The sequence below is a fragment of the Cuculus canorus genome, chromosome 11 (genome assembly GCF_017976375.1).
Source record: "Cuculus canorus isolate bCucCan1 chromosome 11, bCucCan1.pri, whole genome shotgun sequence".
Classification (NCBI taxonomy): Eukaryota; Metazoa; Chordata; class Aves; order Cuculiformes; family Cuculidae; genus Cuculus; species Cuculus canorus.
Window position 1 is genome coordinate 14,658,427 of NC_071411.1, and position 23,316 is coordinate 14,681,742.

A 23,316-nucleotide genomic window follows, 5' to 3' on the forward strand; every position below is an offset into this window, starting at 1 on the left:
GTGACCTGGAGCTCCCAGGCTTGGCCTATCATATCTGAATGCCCAAACTACCTCCACTTTCTCACCAAACCACTGAGCTGTCAAAACTGTTCTTTAACAAGCGACTTGCTTGCTGATTGACCATATTTTTGTTTTCCCAGGCACCCTGTGCATGTCAAAGAAGAACCGTTAGATCCAGATGAAAATGAAGGCCCGCTATCCTTAGTGACAACAGCCAACCACAGTCCAGATTTCGATCACGACAGAGATTATGAAGATGAACCTGTAAATGAGGACATAGAATGAGTATGTCTGACATCATTATCCTGAGAATGAAGATTGGAGGAACACGTCAAACTTAGCTGTGAAATCTCTCCATTATTGTACAGTCTGGAGGATTCTCAGTCCACTTTGACAACTATGAAATATGTTAACTCTTAGTGCCATCAAGTATCCCATTTGGGAGTATTTTTGATTTTTCTACTTTTTGTTGAAAAAAGGAATTTGTACTCTGTGCATTGGATGGACTTGTTTGGTACTTGGGATTTTCCTCTCTTACAGTCAACATCAGTGTTGTAAATTTGCTAAACTGATTCACTTGCATTTAGCAGCCAGCTGTGGACTGCAGGTCCTGCCAATTTTGGACACTTGAGGACATCAAACTGAGCATGTACACCTGAACTGCAGATCAAGTCTTTGCCCAGATTTTAAGGATTCCAATGGACAACATATTTGCACAGTACTGCATGTTGATTATCACTGCCTTTACTCCATTTTTTTTTTTGTTTGTTTTATTTTTTGATTGGTTTCTTTTTTTTTTTCCGCTTCCATTTGGGATGGGGAAGGCCTGTGTGTGCACGTGTGTGGATATGTGTGTGTGCGCGTGTGAGTGTGTATATCGGGGAGGGGTTAAAAGAAAAAATTATCCCAAGCTTTTTAATGTATTGCTTTGATTCCCCCGCCCCACTTCTCCTATACCATTTTAAGTTCTGACCTCAGGCCTCATCTGGGCCCAGGGCCTCTCGGAGGCTTCAACGTTTTCTGTACTTTGTGATGAATGTTAATAGGTGTTTTTATTATACGAAGCTGAATGTCATTGAATTGTTTGTAGTTTTTTCTGTCATTCATTCCAGTTTCCTTCAGATGCCACCATGTTTTCTTTAGCTATGGAAAACATTCCATTTCGGTGTCTCCTTCTTTTTGTTGTTGTTTTTCGAAAACGTCCCAAATGCTGCACTATACATGTGGAAGGGTTGTCCAACGGAGAGAGAGGAACGGAGTACTGCAAGAATGAGAATGAATGACAGATGAACATAGAAACACTGTAGGAAGCAACACAGATTCATTCCACAAAGCAGTATTTTTAATATATTTTTTGTTGTTGTTTGGGTTTTTTGATATTCTTTTTTGGCAGCAACGGTGAATATTAGCAAATGCCACAAAATTGAACAGCACAAAGAAACATATGCAGCACCAACAGAGTTCACTTTTATTAGAGGATGCATAGTACAGTGGCAGGTTCTCGGTTGTTTAACACGAGTTCTAATGGGTCAACAAGTCTTTCTGGAATATCTAAGATTACCGAGATGGGCACCTATACATTTGTTATTACAACTAATGGGGTTTTTAGGATTTTTTTTTTTTTGGTTTGTTTTTTTTTTCTTTTTGCATTTGCAAATAGTGGTTGGAAAGATGACTTCATTAAATTGTTATTGTACAGGGTGATGCTTCACGGTTAAACATCAGTTCAGGATTGCTTGGTGGCATTAATCTGTTTGAATACAAATTAGATTTCAGATTGAACTTGTTACGGGAGTTAATAAGGACGGAGCCCCACTAATGCTAAAGTGTTAATTTTCAGCTGTGCAAATCCAGTACTGCAGTTAAGATTGTTATGCAATATTACACCAGCCAGTATGGAAACCTCGCCGTAGGAGACAGGACGCCTAGGAGAGAATTCGTGCCGGGGCTCGTTAAGCAAAACTGGCAAGGCTCTTCAAAGCAAATATGACATACAAAATTTGTTGCGATAGGTCAGTAAACTTTGGTCACCAAACACCTAAACATTTGCATTCTGCAACCACTTTTCCGTCACTCATTTATTTATGTAGGACTGTAGCTTTTTTATTATTTCAAAAAGCCTTTCAGAGCTTAATTTATATTCTTCTTTGTACCTTTTTTTTCCTAAAATTACCAAAGATATTACACAAAGGTAAATTATGTTCTCTGTTATATGCTTTATCTTATGAAGCCAAATATCCTCTTATTGTTGATCAAAGGAGGTTGAAGAATTTAGAGGGAAAGGACGAGACATGGGCTATTGCTAACCTGAGAGGGAAACTGCTCCTTTATTCTAGAAAATTTAGAAGGCCAAGTAGATGTCTGAACCAAAGTTGTTACTTTTTATTTGCAATTCTTTACAGTGACCAAAACAAAAGTCTGTAAAGAGGAATTGAGGGGAGCTTTTGAGGCTAAAACTAGGCATCAGTGTTACTAGTGGAGCTATGAGAAGGGAGCTGGAGAAAGCAAAGGCACAGTTATTTCGTGGAAAATTAAGAGTATCAGATAAAGGAGGCAGTTTAGTAAAATACAGAAGAGAACAGAAAAGCTCCCACAATTTAACTGGACCGCATAATAGTATTTCTAGAACTGAAATTTAAGAAAAAAAAAAGATCTTCTGGTCTTTGGTTCTACAGATTGTGTGCCACTTCTGTTTCTGGACTGTGCTAGGACGACTGCTTTAGTTTTGGTTGATCTTGGCACGTTTGCTCAGTTTAGGTTTTGGTCAGCATTTTTCATGAGGAAATAACACTCCTGTCCACTCATAAGCTTTGGTACAAGAAATTTTATTGGCAGTTACTTTTATAAAACCAAACTCTGCTTTCTGTTTCAAAAGAGAGAAAAAAGAAAAAAAAAAAAAAGAAGAGGGAAAAAAAGGGCAGTCTGTGGTCATTTGAAACATTTTTTTTGGGTTTAAATTATATCCAGGCAGCTTCGTGACGTGCCGGCGGTAGCCAGATGGGATCATGAGAATTGAGCCCTGTGCTTCTAAACTGAGTGGTTTGCTGGTTAGTTCGGTATTCAGAAGGGGATAAAAATCTGGTAGATTAGTTCATTCTCAGCATGTGTAGCTAGACATGAGTAAAGATAACAGCATGAGAAACTGTTAGTACGCATACCTCAGTCCAAACTGTTAGGGAATGAGTAAATAAAAAAAAAAATACATTTCACTCAGTTGCACTTAGTTGTATGTCTTGCATGCTTAGTCTAAAGACTGTAGCAAAAACAAAAAAAATAAAAAAAGAGAAAAAGAAATAAAAAATTAGATTTTAACATATCTGGCAGGTGTTGCAGCCTTGCAGAAGAACCAACTGAAAATCTCAGGCTTTACATCAAGCAAACTTCACTATGATTTTTACAATTCTGATTCTGTATCCCTTTGGATATACAGTTGCTTCTTTAGGGAGGGGTTTATTATGTTGTACATATATATCCCACTGTGTCTGTGTGAGCCTTTGTCTTTTGGGGGGGGGAGGGGAGGGAGGAAAAGGTGGAAAGGTCCTTTTTTTAGATATCATTCCTCAAAAGGAATAAATGCAGACCTGTTTGTCAAAACACCTTTTGCTTTTTGTGCAACTGCTTTATATTAACTATACTAAAAAAATAGCTTTGAAAAAAAAAAAACCTACTGTATGTAATGGAATTGCAGAATACGCTGCACATGTATTTTATTTAGTTATCCTTGCTTTAAGAATATTGGATGACATTTGCTGACATGTGGGAGAAAATCCCTGACTTTTTTTTTCAGCTTTTAAATTGTAACATAGTTGACAGATTTTTTTTTTTCTCCTGTTATCATTGATCGAAGCATTTTTGTACAGTTTTTGTGTTTAAGCTGGTTTTTTTGATACTTTCCCACCCCTTCTGTTATCTTACCACTGCCTTTTCTGGCTGTCTTAAACAAAGTTCATATATTTGAAAGGAAAAAAAAAAAAAGTCATTAAAAAAAAAAAATGTTTTTCTCCTGCTGCAGTAAATATTTTGCATGATGAATTCCAGGGTCACACTTTCAAAGTTTATCAGTGAAGTAGTGATTAATAATGGGGAGTGTCAAACTATTGAACTTTTGTATAAAAAAAAAAAAAAACTTTACAAGGTGCCAAGATGTAAAGACAATTTGTTACATGTTTTTTTTCTCAAAGAAAAGCGTACATTATGAAAGTAGTACCATGTATCAGGTAAATCGCTGTCAGGAATGAGAGTCAAAGCCTTCCTTGTCCACAAAAAAAAAAAAAGTTTGTAAATGTAAAACCTGTTAGGTTTCTGCATTCAACTAGAAGTGAAATGAAAAATCAAGGCTTATGTAGACTAAGTGACCACAAAAAAATAGTACCTTTTTTTGATTCTCACTCGCAAGAGTCCCTCCGCAGGTCCTGCACCTCCCCTCTCCTGGAGCTTCTGCTTCAGGAGGAGACCAGGGCAGGGATTCTGGTTCTACGAATATTGCAGATCATTAGATATTTTATATATATACATACATAAATATATATATATATAAAGTTTTTTTAAAATAATTTTGAACTATTGTAGTTTTCAGATTGCCAATGATCTCATGTTCATTATAGCATGGAAAAAAAAAAAAAAAGAGAAGACGTGTTTAAACTCTTTTGAAATCCTTTGGTACCTTTGGTTAATGAACTCAGAGTGAGTTTTTAGATGTTTCAGAAGTCATTTAGTATTCTAGTCTTGCGAGGTGAATTTGCAGTTAACGACTGAATTTTAACGGGCCCAGAACAGGTAACACAGTATCTTCTACCCATAAGCCTTGATGAAAATGGTACAGTCCAGACTGTTAGCATGGTGCTTCGTGTGTATGTGCTGCCAGTAACAAGATTTTTTTTTTTTTTTTGATAAGGCATAAAAGAAACTCATTCCTTACATCAACTGTAATTCCATCATTCCATGTCTGTTGATACAGACAATAAAAAATGTTGTGTAGTCAGTACTAATTACTGACATTATAGCATTCTCAAATGCAATAAAAATGCTGGTTGTTCACACTGGTAATGCAAGTTGCCATGTCCTAAGTTTTTGTTTTGTTTTTCCCCTGCCCGATGACTCTCGTGCTGCATCCCCTGAGATCCTGAGCCCCCGGCGTTGATTCGTGGAGCAGGTGGTTGCATCTCACCCGTGTCCCAGCACGTTCATGGACAGTGTCATCACTCTCCCTGGGTCTCCCCCAGCCACATCAAATCGCAGGATGTTTTAGTGGTGGTTTCACTGCTGGTCTGGATAAGGCAATCATTTGTTGCTTGAGCCCTGGAAGCGTAGAAGATGCTGTCATTCAAAGAACTCGTTCACTTTTCCAAGGAAATCTATTGACATTTGACCATGAGAGGCGCAGGGAGTTGAGGGCATTTGCCTTCTCATTGGACTCCCAAAAAGGAAAGCGGGAAAGAGGGGTTTGGGGCCTCATTTTGCAAATCTGGGGTGAGAGGAAATGGCCTCAAGTTGCACCATGGGAGGTTTAGATTGGACGTTGGGGAATATACTGAGAGTGGTGAAGCACTGGGACAGGCTGCCCGGGGAAATGGTGGAGTCACCGTTGCAGGAGGTGTTCAAAAACGTGTAGCTTTGGGACATGGTTTAGTAGGCATGTTGGTATAGTGGTGATGATTGGACTGGATGGTCTTGGCGGTCTTTTCCAACCTTAACAATTCTATGATTCTGATCCTTACAAGTGCAGTGTCCTAGTGGAAGCTGTGCTGCTGGTTTTGGTAGGAAGGGTTCAATACGTACCGTACATAATGCAAAAGGGGGTTTTCAAGATCAGCCTCTTGGTCCACAAAACCATGAGGAGCAAAGCCCGAAGTCGCACTGCCACCTGAGACAACTCTAAAGGAAAAACCCACCTTCCTTATTTCAAGTAAGCACACATTTATTTTCTTCATCAAGTTTTATAAAGAAAAATAAAATGTTTAATAACTAGCATTAGCAGCAAACTGAAATTTCAGAGGAGACATTTTTCATGAATAATGCATTAAAATTTCACATCTGCAAGATTAGTCATCCAAATAAAATGCTAATGTCAAAAACATGCACCGTCTATAATATTCTCATCAAGAAATCTTTTTGCATATAATGATAAATGCTTAAATTAGTACAAATGATTTTATAAAAATATTCTATCATAAAATTATGCCAGATAACTACCTTTTCTTTGGGGGGAGGGGGAGCAGGAAGGGAAATCTTTGCACACTCATTATAATGTATCTCAAAATGGTATTTAGTAGATTCTAATAATCAAAATGTAGAGAATAAAATTTGGGTTTGGTCATGTATTGCACTTTTTCTCACTAGTAAAATTTCAGTAAACTGGGGAGGTCCCACTTTCAGGATTAATATTTTCCGAAGTCACAGGCAGAGGGTATTAAGCCAGAACTTGATGTGTGTTCTGTCAGGAGTGCTTTGCGTCCCTAAAACGTGGGTGGGAGAGTCAGCTCCGGGTAGGGGAATATGACACCAAACGAATCCCAGCAGGGCTCTCTGCTCCTCTGAGGACAATGTGTCTCCGTGGAGGTCACCAGGAGGGGAGTCGGGCAGGTCGTGAGTTATGAAGCCAGCAGAGGTGACTCAGGTGTTTTGCCTTCCCCGACACCATGGTGCTGGCCGTGCCTGTCCCACACGTGAGGCAGGAGACACCCAACGCGTGTTGTTTGTCACCTGCTGGCTTTCTGTGACCTCCCAATTTAAGGAGACCCGCCGGAGTAGGTGCCAAATGCCGCTTGTGCTGAGGAACTGGCAGGGAGCTGAGGAGCGGGATCAGCCCTTCCTGCTGAGCCAGTGCTGCTCCAGCAGTGGATGAGAGAGCCTGGCTCATTGCTGGATGTCAAACACAACATTTTCTATCGTATTTGTGTTAATAATCCCATTTCTCTTCCTTGGCAGCCATATCGTGGAATATCACAACATGCCTTCCGACTTTACAGTGCTGCCACCAGCAACAGCCAGCTGGGAAATACCTTTTCCAGTCAGAAATGCTGTTTTCTACCACAGCTGAAAAGGACTTTTATGGTCAGTGGTGAGGCAATGTGTCTCTGAGTAGTTTCCAAAGGAAAAACGGAGCCAGTGCATAGGCTTTATGGGTTTCTGCTGTGCTGGAGGGAAAAGCTGGAGAAGATAAGAGGGTCGCAGCGCAGAAGCTGGAGGGTCAGGAGGACACGGCAGCCGATGTACTCCATGCACCCCTGGCTGCTCTCTGCAGACGCTCTCAAAGGTGAAGTTGGGCCATGATCACGGAGACTGACAAATTTCACATTTTTGGACCAATTTAAAGGACTAGCACTTCTTTCATACACACCTTTCCTCACAACAAGGTGTAATTCGCCCTTCTAGACCTATAAATCAGGCTTCATCTTCAATAATGATGCTAAATGTTTGTTGTACGATGTAATCAAGGCTACCTTTCATCTTCATTGAGGTGGTGGTAAATCCCATTATGTTGAAGTGCTCTTCATCCTTATATTGCCATGTTGGTGGCTACAAGCTGCCATCTCCCACAACAGCAATGACCAACAAGGTGGCCCTTGTGTGTTTGGACCTTCCATGCTCTCTGTGTCCATTTTTGCCCTAAGCCCCCAGGGCTGAGGTGTGGCAAAGCCCTTTTTGCCCGATTTTATTAGCTTCATTAGCCATCTTCTAAGCATGTGAGCTAGGAACGGTAAACAACGTGACCTGGGATAGTTAACAAATCATAGTCCCTCCTCCCTTTTTATTCCACAGGAAATTTCCCTGTCTACGTGGAGGGGGAAAAAAAGCCAACAACCCACTTTGTGGAATTTTGTTTGTATTTAGAGAAGGTGAGTGGCCGTTTTTTATGCATCTCAGAAGCCTGGAAAACATTTTTTTTTCTTCAAGTTATAATGTTAATTTGAAGGTAACCGTCCTTTCAAGGATTAATGCCAGCCAAAGCAATAACCATTATTTACCAGAGTCTGACATTTTTATCACTCATCATATTAGCAAATTTCCATTGAAAATGCTAAAATGGTTCGTCATAAGGCACATAACTGCTTTGGCTGTAAAAATGACCAACACAAGTGCCTGTACTCAAACATTAAATTATACTGTAATTAATAAAGACAGTTAAACTGTCTACTAGCAACAGCAATTTAGGTAACCACATTTGATCAGCTATAAATTGTAACTACATTAAAATTCCAGAAATATTAGCAATATGGATTACTTGATGGAAATAGGTGCTGATCACCAACACTCCTATTTTACAACGGAAGCACAGGTCATGTTGGCCACAAAACTGTGGGCGAAGATCAAGGCTGAGTACTTTTAATCTTGTGAAACAAGCAATTACAAATAGTTGCATCGATTTGTTAAAAAGCTTTAGGTGACATAAATTGTTTCCTGTTTAGCTTATTGCTCTGATACATAAATGTCACTGAGTATAATATTAATTAGGGTCACAGAACAACAAGGGTCGGGTGATATAGTGTATGATCATGGATGTGTCAATCCTTTGTGAAGGCAGGAAAAGCTCTGGCCCCTTCGCGCTGCAGCGCTAACGCCTAATTTTATGTGATGACAAAAGAAAGTAAAGGAAACCGTATTTTAATATGTGAAGTAATTACTTTAGTACTAGTATAATTTTACGGTTTAGGATAAATTACAGTGTTTTCATTCTCCTGCTCTTGCCACATAACATAAAAATCCACATATAGCATCAATAAAATAGAATCCTGTTTATAAAGGCTTTCTGCTGCACAAGACCAATACTATTCCTCCTAGCAGATGGAAACTAAGCACACATTTCAGTCTGGTGTGTGTTTCTACACTTAATATTTTTTTTAAACAAAAAAATGGGCTGTGCAGGTTATTTACTTAACATAAATCAAATGTATCATATACACTGTTTCTTTGGATTGGCATACAACTTAGAAAAATACAGTAAGATTCTGAAAAATCTGGAGAAAATTTATTAAATATGATTTTTACTGTAATAGAATATTAATGTAACCCAATGCTCATTTCCCATTAAGTTGATCCCTTTTTAATACACACATGCTTTTTATTATTTTGCACTCATGCGAAAATTCCACATTCAGAGAGTTTCCATCTCCTTAGGAATGTCTCTGGCAAAGGCACAGTAAGAAATCTTGAACTGAAAAAAAAAAAAAAGAGTAGACAGCAAATATCGAACGATAAGATGTGGCGAAGCGCTGATGAACTGAAGCAAAAGCCAATGATATAATAAAGGGTAAAAAGGCATTCAGCGCTGCGAGGGGAACAGTAGAAACAATTACACTTTAAACCCCTCCTTCTCGCTGCCACTGTACCACAGCACAGATGAAAATGTTTGATTTGCAACATAAAAGATTCATTAATTACCACTTGAATATTTAAAGCTATTTTGCAGACTAACAGAGGTAGATAAAGCACTGAATTAAAACCTCTAATAAAATTGTAAAAATATTTCTGCAAGTTTACCGGCGTTGCGATTCCTCCTGGTTTAGGGAGCCAGGCTTGGCTTGTTAAGGAATGAATTATTTTCTTTTCACGTGGGTATTTGAAGTACGATGGTGCGGTTGCACAGCGCTATTTGTCTCCCATTTTCAAATGTTTACCAAATACTTACTTGGACTCCCTCCCTTCACGTGCGGTTGCCCCTCGTAGGAGAAGTGGCTTCTACTAAACAGTAAAATGGATGCTGAGGCTGTTTGAACTATACGTTCATTTTAATACATTTCCATAGGCAGAAAAAACTCCTGTAGACTTAAATCTGGCAGAATGCTCTCGCCTGATATAAGGCAGTTGTACCTTGTGGGGAGAAACGGGAAAAAAATCTGTTAATCCTGTTATAATTACCCCTGTTCGACTTAAAAAAAAATAAAAAGGGAACAGTAGCCTCTTTCGCAAGAGCAGAGAACTCAAAGAAACAGCAGGCACGGGTATTGTGGGGAGCACCTTTGTAACTGCATGCAACACTCCAGCTTTGCCCCGTGGAGCTGTTAGCTCCAGGCTTACTGGATCTTGTGTGTAAGTGGTCAGGCGGCAAACAACGCGTTATGCTCACACACCCAGAAAGCGCAGCCTAACTTAAAAAAAAAATGTAGTGCTTATATTTATTTGCACAACTTCTGCCTGTAGGCAACGTGGCCTCAGGGTTTGGTGAGCCCCACTCACCGGGCAAGGTAAATCTTGGCGGTTGAGGAGCTGAATTTGACGCTTGACAATTACATATGTTAATTTTTACCTGTTTGCATTCAATGGGCACCCAGGTTTCATTTAAAAAAACCCACATTCTGTTTTTGAATAAGTGACTGCTTGAAATACAGAGCAGTGCAAGCAGGGCTGGCTTCTGGGAGAAGGTTTGAAAGGTACGGTAACAGCTCCTTTAGCAGTATGTTAACAATGATGAGTAGAGCCAAAATAGATGGATTTAATAAGAGAAAACCGGTTACAGTTCTTTCTCCTTGTCATTAATTTATGCAGCCGGCCAATGAAATTAAAAATGTCCATTTTTATTTGGATACACCCTTTAGACAACCGTTCCTCTTATTGAGTGTGTGCTCAAATTAAAAGGATTTTGAAATGATTCCACTGTATATGGATGTGAGATACCTGATTTCAGACGTTACCGGTAGGTCCAGAGTGCCCGAGGAGGCTGTTGCGGGCAAAGGGGGTCCCGTGACAGGCATCATCGTCTGCTGTCACCTGGACCCCCCCTTCACTGGCAGATCATAATATCCAGGGAAGTCACTTTCCAGTCCTGCCAGAAAGGAAAGGGCGTACCCAAAATATTTCAGGCCTTGCCCTGCTTATTGTTTTTGAAAAGTCCTTTTTTTTTTCGGTTAAGCCGGACTGTTAATGTTCATTTATGTTGGGCACGATAAGAGTCTGTCAGTTTAGGCCGTGTGAGTGGAGGGGGATTTGGTGATGCTTGAAATATTTTAGGCTTTAGAAAAATTATTGTCAGTGTATTCGCTGTGTTAGAAAAATAGGTTTCTCTTAGTGGTTTATTTGCGTATATATATACCCACATATACTTTTTTAATGTGCTTTGATATGTATATAGAAACGAAGTTATGCTAAGCAGAGCTTCTTAAACCCCAAAAAGCAAGGAGCCCTGGGGCTGCTGCCTTCCCTGACACCACCATGTTTAGTGCAGATGTCCACCTCATTATCAAAAGCAGACAGGAGCTGGCCCTGACCCGGCAGTGGCTCGTGCCGTCTGTGCCTTGAACATAGTCCTGTGTGTTCCAACAGCAAACACACACACAACCATCCATCACAGTTTTGGCTTTGCCACCTTTGTAGGCATGCAGGAGAGAGAAATTATATTCACCGGCCATAACATTTATCGGAAACAAAAATAAGAAAAATAAGAAGTAAAACTTTTCACTATTTTGGCAAGGACCCTCGAGGTGTTCAAGGCCAGGTTGGACGGGACCTTGGGCAGCCTGATCCAGTGAGATGTGTCCCCGTCCTTCACAGGGGTGTTGGAAATAGATGATCTTTAAGGCCCCTTCCAACTCAAACTATTCTATGAGTCTATGACTAGGGTTTATTTTTTACTTACTTGTTCAGGTTGGGTTTTTCCCCTGTTTCCTAGACAGACCAGACAGACTTGTGCTGTATATAATTGCATGGGCAGAGCTCTGGAGAGCCTTCCAAGCACATGATGTTTATGCCTCATGCTCACCCTTGCTATTTTTCAATATTGCTGCTTTATGCTGCATTTTTAAAGCTTCCCCCTGACGCCTTGTGCAGTTTGGAGTGTTCTCACCTGTTTACAACACCATTCAGTGCTGGCAAATTCAAAACAAAAACATCTGATAAAAATCAAATATTTTGTTGCTAGCCGCAAAGTTCATTTCCCCTCAGAAGTCCTTCTTTAATTATAAAACCCGCATAACCCATTTCCTTTGGTGTGCAGAAAGGTGTGTAATTAAACTATCAGCATAATACCTTTCTACATGTAAAACCTGCACTTATGAACTTTAACTGCTGAATAAAAACTCCTATTACATGACCATTAAGTATTATGAATAAAGCAAGTCATTGTAGTACTTGATTAATTTTTATGCACTAACCATCGTGTTCAGCACAAATTTGGTTTCTTTAGGTGTCCTCTCCCTCTTGGCTGTCCCAGCGGCTCAGCCTTCTTCACCCAGATCTAAAGCTTTGCTGCATCTCCCCATGCTTTTTTTTTGCCAGGCCATGGCTGTCCCCAAGGCTCTGTGCCCTTTCTGCGGTCAGCTCAGAGGAAGAATGAGCTTTGCTCTGTTTCTGGAGTATCTCTGTCATGGCATGGTTGAGGAAAGGGGCACTGGGCAGCACTGGGACAGACCAAATCTCTTCTGCAGAAGAAATGCTCCATGCAAGGCTGAGCTGTGACTCACTCATTGCATCTCTGGGTCGACTCGAGATTTACTCTCAGATGGGTATTTTTTAACTAAATAGGGAAATCTGATTTGGTTGTCTTTCCTGCTGATGTGTCGGCAGACCCTCAGAGAGCCTTTCCGTGCTGTGTCTTGTCAGATCCAAGAAGCTTTGCCTTATACATGTTACCCACAGCCCTGGTCCTCCCAGAAATGTATTCTCCACATACCAACATCTTGCCAAGTGAAATATAAAAATAAATATCCCAGCTAAAACCCACAACTCCAAAATCTTAATTGACAGCTAGATCCAGCATGCCAAGATGCTGAGGACGACTATATGGCACTGGTCCTTGTTGCTGAGGAGCCTGCACTCAGCAGCCAAGAGGACATGACCCATCCTACATGCAAACCTTCAGGTCCCCAGGCCAGTATCCATCAATTCTTTGCAGCCACATTCCCACATGCTGCGTGATGACTATATTGAGGCTGATCTTTGAAGTCTGGAGTCAGGAAGTTTAGCACAGTTAAAATCAATAGCATTTCTAGCTCTTGGAAATCTGCACTAACTACTTAAGGCAGCCAGTCTGCATTATGTCCTTGTCATATGTATATATTTGCATGTTCATTAGCCATGTAGCAGCACAGCTGTATGTAGTTTCATTTAGCTTTTAATTATCATCTTTGGGCTGGTGTTTTCATCTCCACCAGACTTAGCAAAGAAAAAAAAAAACCAAAACACTAGGGCAAAAGAAATGCTGCTGAGCAGGTCTGGGACAAGGAGTACTATTTCCTTGTGTATCCTATTGTTCTGTTGCAAAAAGAGATGTTTGATTCCGAAGTTCTAACAAATCAATAATAAATCTGTCTCTTCATTTCCCCCCTCATGGTTATTTTATTCAGGTGGTTGTGGATGTAATTTTTCATTTGCGGCAGGTGGTTGTTTACATATTAGATAAACTCCAATCCTTGCAATCCTTGGCATGAATGTTTGTATTTGCTCCAACAGCTGCTGTTCCAGTGCTCACTCACACACAGATCAAGGCATCCTCCTCTTTTGATGGAAATGACTCATACCTCAATGAGCTGAAACAAAAAAAACATGCTCAGCTGCAGACACCTGCATTCACGCACTGGGTTTAAAAGTTAGGATGTGGGTTCTAGCTAATTTTATTCTCTTCAGGTTCTTAAACCACACCCTTTATTTTGGTTTCTGAGAAATTTCCATTTGTAAGAACAAAACAGAGTGACTAATATCTGTGTTGAACTTTACTCTCCTCCCCCCAACCCCAAGAAAAATTATGTGATTTATTTCTTTCACCTCAATTACTTGTAACAAGTCCAGCCCTAATGCACTCGGCTTTGTTTCGTTGGCTTGCAGGGTCAAAGGCTCGGGGGTCATTTTTGGTTTAGCAAGCAGGGAGGTTGTCTGCAGCTTTACTACTGTGCAGACTGAACTAGGCTGCAACACTGAGCTCCGCACCCCCATCCTCTGCCCTCCTGTCCCTCAAGTGCACAGCCTCAAGACCCAGAAGAAGCATTGGTGGAGCTGCTAATCCTGCTCCATAGCAGTGAAAATGAGAACTGAGCATAAATGCGGTGACTTAAAAGCAGTGGTGAAAAGAAGTAGAACTGAAAGGTGTTTGCTGCCTCCACTGCAGGAGGAGCGGTGCTCGTGTAGCTTAAGCAAAATGCAGCGAAGTACCTCCAGCACTGCTGGATGGGGGACAATGGTCTCAGAAATTAGAGATTTTTTTCTCTTGCAAACATTGCACCATAGGAACTCAGAAATGAAAAGAACCTGAAAGTCCTCAACTGGTGGCTAGATCAGGGTGTGGGCCTCTCTTTGGCTGATGGAGGATCTTACTGGATTTCTCCAGGACAACACAATGCCTGACTGTTTAGTTTACTGATCAGCTTATGCTCTTTGAAAGAGCTTCTTGACTCAGCTCAGGGCAAAAGTCATCACTGGTTAGAAAGTGCCCACTCATACCAATACATTGATCTACCTTCACCCTTATGGTAGGTGATGTCTGACAGCCTCTCACTGTTGAACAACGCACATAACTGGCTGACGAGCTTCAGCTCAAGCCCTGCCTTCTCTTTCAGCGGTGGTGACCGGCATTTCATTCACTTTGACAATTTTTTTTCTTCTTTATTAAAGGAGCAGGGTGTGTTCACTGCTGACGCAAGAAGGCACAATTTAAGTGGAGCTAATGGTACTATTTTCCTGCTAAACCAATGGTTTATTTGGGGAAGAATTCCCAAGTGCCTGTTGGAGAATTGGAGCCAGGCTGCCAGGAGCAGATGGTGTCTTATCAAAGGGCAATAATTGTTCATGAATTAGACTCCTCTGCATCACCTTCCTCACACAGACTCAGAGTAATGGCTGGAGTTAGCCCTGGCTTCTCTGCTTTCCATTGCAGGAGCTCTCCTGCAGCAGGGGAAATATATTTTAATAGTTTGCTTACCTTGACACTTCAAACATTTTCCCAGCAAGCTGAAGGTGTAATTAAGTGACATGCCAGATGCCAGTGTGCGTTATATTATACCACCTCTCAGCTGGGCTAGCGAAAAGGAATGAATGGAGCCTTAAGACAGCTCTCCTATAGATAGTTATTATCTCTTTTCAATAAAGAATAGGTAAGGTTGAGAAGAATGTCAGTAAACCTGTAATTTTCTAGCCTTTTGGTTACCTCTGTTCTTCTGATCCACCAGTGATTGTGAAGTTTTGTTGTACTTTGTTCCGTCAATTATGGCATCTCTCCAAGAAGGCAGCAGGCTCTTGTGTCACATATGCATATTTATGATAAGGTATGTTCTGATCTTCCTGTTGTGCCTGAAACCAGGTGTTCTGGGCCTTTAGAGGTGGGTATGCGGCATGGCCCCTTTAGCACAATGAAGACTTTGGGCCAAAGGGTTTTATCTGTAGCCTATAAAAGCAAAAAAACTTGCTGGGAAAATGACAGCAAGATATCATAACTTCAAACTTTAAGAAATTAAACTTTTTTTGTAACTTTAAAAGTTTTTCTAGATGGTATTTGCTTACTTCATTGTATCTACTACCTCAGAAGATGGATCTGGTGTATCTCTTGGCTATTGCACTCAGGTTTTAGAGTGTTGGGTTTTCAGCTTTGCAGGACACCAGCACAGTTCGCAGGGAGACAAGATGCTGGCTGTCAGAAGACAAACTTGCCAGTGAGATTTATTTACTTACTTGGAAGTGGAAATGTTATTTTAATAATCCAGCCAGCACGGGAGTGGAGGTGTTGGACATACTCATTGCTGGCTGAAGAAAGGCTTGCTGTAGCATCTTGTGATCCTCTCCCTGCTGGCAAGGTGTGCTCCCGAGGAGCCCACACTGGGGAAGGAAAGGACTGCAGGAGCAAGGGCTGCTGCGTTGGGGTGCTTTTCGGTTTGTTTTTTTTTTTGAAAACCCAAACCTTGATAATTCTTCATCTAGATATTTATGTTTATCAAGAGCACGGGATTCACGTTATTTTAAAAGGAGCATTTTTAATGGATTGATGACTTCTTGCCATCTGGAGAGCCAACAACACTGGTCAGCCCCAGCTCAAGCTGAACTAGAAAACTAAATCCACCAGCAGCTGACAAGGCTATCCCCTGCTTTTCTGGAGGTGAGCGGTTTCATTTGACAGAAGAAAGCAACAGCCTGAAACTTCGACATGCTGTCGGTTCAGTGTGTGCAGGGTACTACTTTCAGAAGTGAGGCATGATCATAATTAAAGATTAATTTACTAGCACTAAAACCAAAGCCTTCCTCAAAGTCTACTGTCAACAGACATGCTCCCTTTCAGTGACATTTGCATTTTTAATTGGGACTGCTTATTACCAGAAAGTCTCTGCAGCTGAGATTTAATTTTTTTGTACTTGCTGGTTGTCCTCTCAACCAGCGCTCTGCAACTGATATTACTGAGTCTCACTTGCAGCGAGTGAGTGCCTGTGAGTGGGCATAATTTCACCTTACCAGATGGGCCTGAACATATGCACGCACAGGAAGCCACTATGTATATCAAGAAGATGTCTTGTCAGTGAGAAACATCAAAAAGGTCAGTCCATATAGAGAAGCAAGATGTGCAGAAAAGCAAAATCAGAAACGGAGAAGGCCAACTCTCTGCTTTTGTGCTGTGGTTAATGTTTTCTCCTTTCTCTAAAAATGTGTAGCTGTAGAAGATAACTTCAGACTCTCAGAAATCTCTATTAGGAGATTTGAACCACTTCTCTAATTTACTAACTCTGTGTGTGTGTGTCCATTTTGTCCTTGAAGAACTGATGTTAAGAAATCTGTTTAACATGTTATAGCATATATTTCGGTCCCCTAATCTTCAGCAACTGTAAATAAGTAGGTTTCTACGGCTCAGCAGTCCCCATCCCTCTAAGTTCTTTAGTGCAGGGACCTCAAGCCCAGGGGGTAGAGTCTTGGGCAGACCCTGTGAGTGAGACAGTGCCCGCCCAGAAGAGCTTGCTAGTGGAACAGGCAGGAGAGAAAGGAAATATTCTTCTTTAACAGATGGGTAACCAAAGCACAGGGAGTTGAAGAGGCTTGCCAAAAGTCAGACAGAAATCTGAAAACAGCCAGGAACCAAATCCAGGTCTGCTGAGACTCTGGCCAGTGCCTTAATCACTTATGTCTTCATAGATTTTATTTCTACAGTTAGTTAATTGAGTTATTCACTAGGACAAACTACAAAATATCTGCTTCTAGCTATTGTGCCAGTGCTTGTATACCCTCTTGTACCCCACAGATAATTTGTTTCTCTTTTCCCCCCTGCATGCATCAAGCAGCCTCTTTCATGTTCCCTCTGCTTAGGAGGGTATTCTGAAAAGCTCTGCCATCATTTGTGTACTCCAGTTCTGATCTTCCTCACAAATAAATTCCCTTCTTTTCCAACCTCAATCCAATTTGCCCACAACCTTGTGATAATTCACGTCTGATGCTGAAAGCATCATCGTTGTCTGTAGAGCCTTCACACAGCTGCTGTGGATCACTCCCCAGTTGAGATGCTTGGTGCCCTGGGAGGGAAGAATTTGTGGGTATAACCACAGTCCAACCCTGCATGCATCCCAGCCCAAAGCCTGGCCACAAATCCCTGCACGCAACTCCATGCTGGAGAAGTTCAGGGTGTAAGCAAAGAGCTTATGCAAATCCTCTCCTATCCATCACAAAAGGGAGTCCTTCATACTTCAGAAACGATGGGAGAAACAATCTATCGATATTCTGTAATGAGCATAAATGCCCTTTATAAATTGTTTCCCTTTTATTGACTCTAAAGCAAATGTAGCCATGAATGCTGTACATTAATACATTTTATACCTTCTAATGGTTTGATGGCCTCATATATCCAGTAATGCTGAGAATAATCATTAGATTGTAAGGAGTGCAAAATATGTTTTATCACTTGAAAATGGAATTCCTTCTTGAAAGGTAAAACCAGTGGTAGATCATTGATTTGAAAGGTCAGGGTTAAAAAGCTTATTAACGACTGGGTTAAGCTCTAGTAAAATTCTTTGTTTTACTCAGCTGTATGAAGCATTTAGCTAAGTGAGACTCTTCATTAGGACATTAGTGCTTTTATACTAGCTGTGTAAGGTAAAAATCAGTAATTTCCAGCTTATGTTCAGGAAAAATGCATTGCAAGTAGCGCATACTCCTCCAAATAACACCGAGCAACACGTGGCCATGGGTATGATGGAAAATGACTGCTGCGGAGTCTGGGGGCGGTGGGCAGCTGGTGTGTGCAATCCCTGCCTCTCCATCCTGTGCTGAGGACCCTGAGCAAGTGTTGGCCAAGCAGATATATCACGTAGTGCAGCAGACTGCTGGGTAGAAATACTAGCTTGGGTCCCAGAAGCCATATAGTTATGTCAGGATGCCACGGAGCTGAGTTAATTAGCCCCAACTCCCTACAGGGCTTTAGATTAGTTAAAACATCGGGTTCATGGGGCTGCAATGCTTTCCACCTCCAAGATGGGCAGTTTCTGCCAGGGGAAATACGCGTGTGTACCTCTTTCCGGATCCCTAACAGACACGTGAGTCGCAGCATGTAGAGAAATGCTCTGGATTTTGGGTACCTCATTGCTACCAGCACAAGCTCCTTGTTATAACCTTATACCCGTCCCAGTTGTCACTGGAACAGATGAACAGCCCAGAAGCAAGGCAGAGTGGGACCGTGACATGGGATGATGCTCCTTGAGAGTGATGGGCTTTGTTCAAGGTCACGTGTGAAATCTGAGGCAAGGAACAACTCATACCTGCTGGAAGAGCAACCACTGGCTGTCCTTTCGAGCGGATTCACAGGCCTTCTGTGTTGGCAGACCTAGAAAAGGAATCAGCTTATGAATTGTTTTGTTAAAGTAAAAAATATCTCAAGGCATCATGGTATTGCAAGTCAAACATGACCATAAGCGTTCAAGCCACATGAAAAGAAGAAAGGTGGTTGCCCAGCAGTGCACTGCAATGACTCTGCCCACTTGGCAAAAAAAAAAAAATAGTGGAAATAATTTGAAATAATTGTTGTTCGGAGTTCCTTCCTTTCTCAGTCATTGTCTCTTTAGAGACCCAGAGAGACTGAGTGTGGATGTGATGTGGGAGCACAGAAAGGAGGGATCAGCTGCCTAAATTTAGCATTGCTGTAAACAAGAGCAGATATTTTAATCCTGTGCCATAACACAGCTGCGGTAAAGACAAAAAGTCAGTGTCAGAAGTGATATAACATAATTTCACACAACTTAGTTTTACTTTACTGTTTCACTAGTGTAAGGAATGACTGTTTTGTTAATGAAATGCATTACAGGAGAGGATGATTAGGGTGAAATGCCTCTCCATTGCCCTGATAAGCCACAGTACTGCAGGAAAGGCAGTACCAGCACCATGTTCCCAGCTACCTCCTGATGCTGTAAACTCTTACACCTCACTGGGGGAACAAGCAGACACTGTCACACAAGCACCACCATGTGCTGACCACCAACTTGGGGCACTTCCCTCTGTGTGACATGGGAACCTTCTTCTCTTACTCAGTCCCTCTTTGCTTGGCTGCATGCTAGCTTTTTAAAACTTTATTTATTTTTAGCACTTTGAAAAATTCATGCTGTTTTCAAAAAGATCCTTAATATTTGTCCTCAGCACCTGCTACCTGTTTCTAACAAAAAAAAAGAAAGACCTAAAACTCTGTCATGCTGTATTAAGAAGGTTTTTTAATGTTTTTAATGGAACAAAATAACAATACAGAATATAATACCCATAGCATGTGCTTGGTACAGTGTAATTGCTCTGGGATACTCAATCCTTTTCATATAAAACAGCCATACCAACTCAACCATTGGAACAACTTTAATATTTTGCAGTGAAATTAAATCGCAGATTAAAACAGATGGTTTGAACACTTCTTTACAAGCCATGGCGCTTATTTGCTGACCATTGGCTGGTATATGTAAACATATAAAATACAAAAGAGCCCTTGGATACAAACCATACTCTCTCTTAGCTTCTCATTCATGGTTACAGCATGGTTATGAATATTATGGTCCAGACAGGGTATTTAAAGGTGCTGAATTTAATTTACTTTTACCGATGAAAGGAAGAGGTCATGGAAAGTGCAGAATGGGCAGGAAGAATACAAGGGTCTGTTACCTGTCCTACCAAGGTGCTTCCGTTCACAGCTCAGTGGGTCTTCTGCATCCTTAAGGCACAGAATCTGATTGCCAGCCCTCTGCTGCTCTGGGAGGCTTCTGGTTCCCACAAGAGTGACTGCTCCCCCGAGTTTCTCCTGTTATCCTCAGCTTGTGGTGCTGGGAGAAGACGCTGTGGATTTCTGTCTTCCAGCCAACCCATTCCTGTGCTTTCATTGCTGACCACGGATGCCTCTGGTTCCACTTCCTAGTCTGAACCTTATGTCTTCAGTTGCAGATTTCTGGTGCTTCCTTATGCCTTCGTTTCCTCCTCTGGCCAAAGGGACCAGCACCTACGACACACAGAGGCAAAAAGTTTAATTAAATGTTTGCAAAAAATACTTTGAGGTTACTGGATGAAAAAAAATACTGTTCAACTGTGAAGCGTGAGCATCTGGAGTAAGGAAGATTGTTAGCTGTACCTCTAAGGGTGGGTGAGTGTGTTTGTGTCAGTACGTGTGTCAGTGTGTGAATGGGCAGAGAAAAGCCCAAGACTGCTGCTCTGCTCAGCCCTTGGGAAAGCGCAGCCCTGTCTGTACAGCCAGGACGGGGTGGGCATCTCACGTGGTGTGGCAGAGAGGGCAGTGCTATCAGCCCAATCAAACAAGTTGTCCTTGCAGAATGAGTTAACTCTGCTTTAAGAGGTATTAAATAAACGCCTCGCAATTACAGCAAGCATTTCCCCGTGTTACCAATGTACTAGCTGCACTCGGTGATGTTGCCCCAGGTATTTAATTTTTCAGACACTGTCAAAGAAACAGAATTTTACTCTAAAAATAATTATGAACAAATCTATAAAGGTATTTAGCTTTGGCAGGAATGAAATGAATAGACGTTTCTTAAAAGTGTAAATACTGTGCCTTTAGATGTTTTCCATGCCGGTTAGTGCTCGTTTAGCAAAAGTGTAGGGACTTTAGGGAGTCAAAACTTCGTTCTGCATGTCTTTGTGATGAGCCAAGGATATTCTGTTTTTCCTCTGCCTCATGATGCAGTAATATCATGAAGCAATATTGGCACCTAGGGAGAACACAATATGTGCATTACAACCTTGTGTATGGATTAGGAAAGAAAGCATTTCCCATTCGCTCTTGGTGTGTCCAGAAATCCCGGTCAGTATCTCTGTCCAAAGAGTCAAGTCTGAATGAGCCTGGTTTCACGGTGCCCAGAGGAAAATAAATTTAAGTTATCATAGGTTTAGAAGAGTCTTGGAGTGCTAAGAGTCTTGAAGACCTGCAAAGAAACGAGGAGAAGAGTTCTGGGTATGGATATGCTCCACAAAATAAACAAATAGAAATCATTGTTAAAATCTGTCCCCTCTCTCCCAGTTCAGTGACAGAGTTTCTGGTGGCTTTTATGTAGTTAAGATTTGATCAAGACTTCCAGCTATTAAGGCAATTAAGGCAATACCTTAATTGCTTCACTGGTAGATCACTGGGCTTGCTGGAAGCACTGGTTGCAGTACTGTGAACTGCTCCAGTCGCCAGTTTTACCCAGGACTTAGAAATCGTGGACATCAATCATACAGGACAGTGCAGGGCCTCATTTCCTGCACTGGGGCTCAAATCTTGAAAAAACAATGTGCAAAGACTCGTTCACAGGTGTCCACATCTGCTTCAGAATTTAAACCTTAAAGCCTACTTTAAGCTACAAGAGCTTTAAGAAAATGAGCATCCAATGAGGAAAGTACAGGGGAAGGCATTAGACGGAGAGGATCACCTTTTTTGTGACCCTGTTCTTTTAGGATCATAGCTACATCTTCAAACACCTAATCCTTGATCATTGTGTGCTAAAGCGATCATGCAGAAGAGTTTGCTCATATAATAGCATATTGTTGACAACAAACTAGAAGAGCCATTTAGAAAAAAAAAATCTTACAATGCATGCTTAAAAGCGCAAAAAAAGAAATTGTGTTTTAAAAATCAGTATTTATCAATAGTCCTGGCTATAACTGGGGATTCACAGCATGGATGCTGAAAGAATGGAGACAGCATTGTAATGAAAAAAGCGTATCCATCATCAACAATACAATACTTACTGTGACCTAAGGTCAGGTTTGTACAGTTACACCAGATGTTAGATTTCATCCGTTCTTTGAAATGAAGAAACACCATGGTTACTATTCCTGTAGTGTTGTGGATTTCATTAAACAACAGGTTTATCTTTCAGCTATAAAATGTAGAGCAAGATTAGGATATTCTAACACTTAGGTTTCAGAAAGATCCAACAAGCATAATGTAAAGTAGGGCTGGTGCTATAAAAAAAAATGTACTGTACCGAATGCAGCAGACAGCTCTTTCTGGTGGCAAAACTCAGAGACAGTAAAGCAAAGGGCAAAAGAAGCAGATGTAGTAAATAGCTCTAATGGTGGAGTTGTTTCTGAAGCAGCCCTGGAGAGGGTGTGCATGGCCCCGGGGATGCACTGCCCCACGACACCAGGGAGAGCAGGTGTGCCTTTGAACGAGGCTTGCTTCTCTCTATGCTTCAGCTTTTTTCGTCTTTTCTTCCTTCTCAAGTGATAACAGAGGAGTGGGACCATCATTAGAGGAGTCTAGCCTAAAAGGTTGTTGGAATTGCTTAGGCTTCCCTTTGGTCGACCCCTCTGAACTAGACTGCTACAGCCCTGGCTGCTCCTCTCACCTCTGAGCTCAGCCCGTTTCTCCAAATACGAGACATTTCCTTATAACGCTGGCCTCTCTTTTGCCTTATTTATTTAAGGTCTCTTAGCAGTCACTGTGGTTTTTTGTATGTAGTTGTATATATAATTTAAAATGAACAAATATATATATGTGTATATAGATATACTCACACGTGTATAAGTAAATCTAGTATATGTTATATGTTACATATAAAAAAGTTATATCACGTATATACACACCCCCATATATTATGTATATACATACACACACAACATAATCTTAAGAAATGACTACCACTCTGAAATTGTATTCTCATTCATTATTATTAATCGGCAACACTTAAATACTCAGGCTGAACAGAAGAGATAAAAGACAGGCTTGTTCTAGTTACAAAGAAGCCTTTTGATTATCTTGTCCTCTGTTTTCTTCCCACAGAACTTTGTTTTGTTTGTAAACAGCCCCTGTTTTGGACAAAGCAGGTAAGGCAGAGGTGCAAGGTTCATGTCCTGAATTATTCCATTAAAAATTAAAGCTTTATAAAAGTGTACACATTTCATTAACTTCACATTGCAGGCTTTGCAAATATTCTAAGGGATGCTAATCTCCTGGCTTTAATT

At 41.0% G+C, this 23,316-nt stretch overlaps 1 protein-coding gene and 1 long non-coding RNA gene across 12 annotated transcripts in view; one reads left to right on the plus strand and one right to left on the minus strand.

Annotated features, from left to right (window-relative positions):
* The window catches only part of FOXP1 (forkhead box P1), a 385,807-nt gene extending 383,211 nt beyond the window's left edge, over nucleotides 1-2,596 (plus strand). For all 11 annotated transcript variants that reach the window (XM_054076334.1, XM_054076324.1, XM_054076329.1 and 8 more), the window contains one exon: nucleotides 141-2,596. In XM_054076334.1, coding sequence (XP_053932309.1) covers nucleotides 141-285 — 145 coding nt within the window. In that variant the 3' untranslated portion in view covers nucleotides 286-2,596. The remainder of the gene's footprint in view (nucleotides 1-140) is intronic.
* A 10,290-nt stretch (nucleotides 2,597-12,886) lies between these two features.
* On the minus strand, nucleotides 12,887-22,910 carry LOC128853319 (uncharacterized). The gene is made up of 6 exons (XR_008451777.1): nucleotides 22,099-22,910; nucleotides 21,111-21,293; nucleotides 20,026-20,356; nucleotides 18,648-18,712; nucleotides 15,071-15,307; nucleotides 12,887-13,460 (listed from the first exon to the last, which is right to left on the minus strand). It is a non-coding gene; the product is annotated as an uncharacterized LOC128853319 (long non-coding RNA).
* Nucleotides 22,911-23,316: the final 406 nt, after the last annotated feature.